Source organism: Nerophis ophidion, linkage group LG11 (assembly GCF_033978795.1).
Source record: "Nerophis ophidion isolate RoL-2023_Sa linkage group LG11, RoL_Noph_v1.0, whole genome shotgun sequence".
Taxonomy (NCBI): Eukaryota; Metazoa; Chordata; class Actinopteri; order Syngnathiformes; family Syngnathidae; genus Nerophis; species Nerophis ophidion.
Genome location: NC_084621.1, coordinates 6,614,748 through 6,618,591, shown reverse-complemented (window position 1 = coordinate 6,618,591; position 3,844 = coordinate 6,614,748). Strand labels below are relative to the sequence as shown.

General features: G+C 45.2%; 1 protein-coding gene across 2 annotated transcripts in view; it reads left to right on the top strand.

Annotated features, from left to right (window-relative positions):
• Positions 1-539: 539 nt before the first annotated feature.
• The window catches only part of maneal (mannosidase endo-alpha like), a 20,357-nt gene continuing 17,052 nt past the window's right edge, over positions 540-3,844 (top strand). For both annotated transcript variants that reach the window (XM_061914993.1, XM_061914992.1), the window contains exon 1: positions 540-1,194. In XM_061914993.1, coding sequence (XP_061770977.1) covers positions 711-1,194 — 484 coding nt within the window. In that variant the 5' untranslated portion in view covers positions 540-710. The remainder of the gene's footprint in view (positions 1,195-3,844) is intronic.

Genomic DNA, 3,844 nt, shown 5'->3' with positions numbered 1-3,844 from the left:
GTCCCTGAACTCACACAAGTGAAGTAGCACAGATTGCATGATGTCCGAGTGTCCCTGAACTCACACAAGTGACGTAACACAGATTGCATGATGTCCGAGTGTCCCTGAACTCACACAAGTGACGTAGCACAGATTGCATTATGTCCGAGTGTCCCTGAACTCACACAAATGACACAGCACAGATTGCATGATGTCCGAGTGTCCCTGAACTCACACAAGTGACGTAGCACAGATTGCATGATGTCCGAGTGTCCCTGAACTCACACAAGTGACGTAGCACAGATTGCATGATGTCCGAGTGTCCCTGAACTCACACAAGTGACGTAGCACAGATTGCATGATGTCCGAGTGTCCCTGAACTCACACAAGTGACGTAGCACAGATTGCATGATGTCCGAGTGTCCCTGAACTCACACAAGTGACGTAGCACAGATTGCATGATGTCCGAGTGTCTCTGAACTCACACACAAGTGACGTAGCACAGCACTTCCCCACCTCGTCCGCTAGATGTCAGTACACGTCATTAACGGACCGCCCGAACCGGAAACACAACACGCCTGACATTTCTCTGGCGCCACAACAGCAGTTTCCAGCGCCGCCGTCACTTTGAAAGACTTCTTGGCGCGCAGAGCCGCGGGAGATGGAGATGTTGGGTCCGCGCCTATAAACAGCAGAACCGGAGAGGTCAGAGCCGCCGGTACCGGGCGAGCATGGGCAGACTGCGGCGGAGAGCGTGCGTGGGTCTCTTTCTCTTCGCTCTCTTCGTCTTCGGAACCATGATGGGACTCAGGACCCTCAAGGCCGGCGACGGGTGGTCGGATCTGGTTCCGAATCTGGAGCTCCCCGGGAAGCTGGACCGGCGCTCGGTGTCTTCGTCCTCCTCCTCCTCGCCGGGTCACCAGGACACTAAACCCGCTGTGCAGAACTCCGGTCCGGAGGGATCCATCTTCGACGACGTGCACATCTTCTACTACGTGTGGTACGGAAGCCCGCAGGTGGACGGCAAGTGTGTGCACTGGGACCACGTCCTGGTGCCGCACTGGGACCCGAAGATCGCGTCCAGCTACCCGAGGGGGAGACACCTGCCCCCCGAGGACATCGGATCCAGTTTCTACCCCGAACTTGGAGCCTACAGTTCCAGGGACCCGGACGTGCTGGAGTCCCACATGGAGCAGATAGCGGCTTCTGCTGCAGGTACAAACATCTTCACTCATCAATTCTAATTAAACATGATTAAATGATACATCTAGTACAAGGATTGAAAAGAATATATATTCTAATTAATATAGCTGACTTGTGATGAGTTTAAGAATAATAAACAGAACCAAAAAGGGTTTAAAATGGATTCAGCACCACGGACAGCTCTCAGTGCCGTGCTTACCAGTCCTATTTGTGCAGATAGAAATGTATTTTATTTACTTCTTAAGATCAAATACAAATATGTTTCACCTCAAATGTACATTTATTTATTTCCTTTAAAATAATCTATGAATAATCATTTGTAATCAGAGCCAATGCAACAATTGTAGCAACAGAATGGGATGGTCTCTTGCTGGTCTCAAAATGGACTGGACTCTCACTATTATGTTAGATCCACTATGGACTGGACTCACACACTATTATGTTAGATCCACTATGGACTGGACTCTCATTATTATGTTAGATCCACTATGGACTGGACTCTCACTATTATGTTAGATCCACTATGGACTGGACTCACACACTATTATGTTAGATCCACTATGGACTGGACTCTCACTATTATGTTAGATCCACTATGGACTGGACTCTCACTATTATGTTAGATCCACTATGGACTGGACTCTCACTATTACGTTAGATCCACTATGGACTGGACTCTCACTATTATGTTAGATCCACTATGGACTGGACTCACACACTATTATGTTAGATCCACTATGGACTGGACTCTCACTATTATGTTAGATCCACTATGGACTGGACTCTCACACTATTATGTTAGATCCACTATGAACTGGACTCTCACTATTATGTTAGATCCACTATGGACTGGACTCTCACTATTATGTTAGATCCACTATGGACTGGACTCTCACTATTATGTTAGATCCACTATGGACTGGACTCTCACACTATTATGTTAGATCCACTATGAACTGGACTCTCACTATTATGTTAGATCCACTATGGACTGGACTCTCACTATTATGTTAGATCCACTATGGACTGGACTCTCACTATTATGTTAGATCCACTATGGACTGGACTCACACACTATTATGTTAGATCCACTATGGACTGGACTCTCACTATTATGTTGGATCCACTATGAACTGGACTCTCACTATTATGTTAGATCCACTATGGACTGGACTCTCACTATTACGTTAGATCCACTATGGACTGGACTCTCACTATTATGTTAGATCCACTATGGACTGGACTCTCACTATTATGTTAGATCCACTATGGACTGGACTCTCACACTATTATGTTAGATCCACTCTGGACTGGACTCTCACTATTATGTTAGATCCACTATGGACTAGACTTTCACAATATTATGTTAGATCCACTATGGACTGGACTCTCACTATTATGTTAGATCCACTATGGACTGGACTCTCACTATTACGTTAGATCCACTATGGACTGGACTCTCACTATTACGTTAGATCCACTATGGACTGGACTCTCACTATTATGTTAGATCCACTATGGACTGGACTCTCACTATTATGTTAGATCCACTATGGACTGGACTCTCACTATTATGTTAAATATCTGCCAGCCACTTAAAGCCTAACAATTAGCCGAGAGACAGCTCTTATCTCAAAACACTCTTAAGTTGAGGTGTTGTTAAGCTCCACCTAATCCAAAAGATTAAAAGCCTACGTCAAGTAAGTGATGTTGAAATATCCAATGTCAGTGTTGGCAAGTTCCCGCGGTGACACGGGGATCCTGGGATAAAGTTCCAGCCTGGTGCAGAGGGGGAGGGGCTTGGTCATTCTACACCCTGGCGTTAGATAACTTCCTGTCCAAACTGACAGATGGATGACGAGTACAAGCCAGCCTGCTAGAAACTATTCACTTAATTACACGCAAGAGCTGGAAAAAGGACAATACCCTAAAGCATGTAAGTGGTCCCAGCAAAAGGCTCACATTTCAAAAGCAGAACACTCTTCAGGAAACACGGAGTGTGCTCTGTTACCTCATGTTTTGACACAAGTAGCCCTCAGGAAAGTAAAGGCTTTGTAGGCTTTCTCGGGTGTAATTCTGTGACATTTTCATCAACCGGTTCATTTTGTGGCATCATCTATTGTTCAAGGTAGAATAAGAGAACAAATATTTTTCAATTTAAACTGCCAAACCAGGACAGACGGATGTGGACTGGACCACTTGGTGTTAACACGGCTTTTTGCCTTAGGCTGCAGTATAGAAGTGAGCAATTAGTGTGGATCCATCAGCAGCCTGCCTGCATTGTGTACTAAGCCCGGGGTGTCCTATTTGTGGCCTGCAGATATAAAGTACACTCTCCATGTCTTGGGATCATGTTTTCTTTAGTTATATTCGGTTTTCTTTTTTTTTTTACTCCATTAGTTCCTGATTTATGCGCACTCTGGTTTCTTTTAGTTTCCATGACAACTCATTAGTTTCACCTGTACTTATTTGGACTCACGCACCTGTGTTAATCATGTCACTATTATTTAAGCTTGTAGTTGCCAGGCAGTCGGCTGGCGTCGTTGTTCGTTCCATGCTCTGTTTTTGCCACAGTAAGTCTTGCTTGTTTGGTGCAATGCCTCTCTTCTTTTTATGCCATGCCAAGTAAGTTTTTGTTTATTCATGCACAGTTGGCTACTTT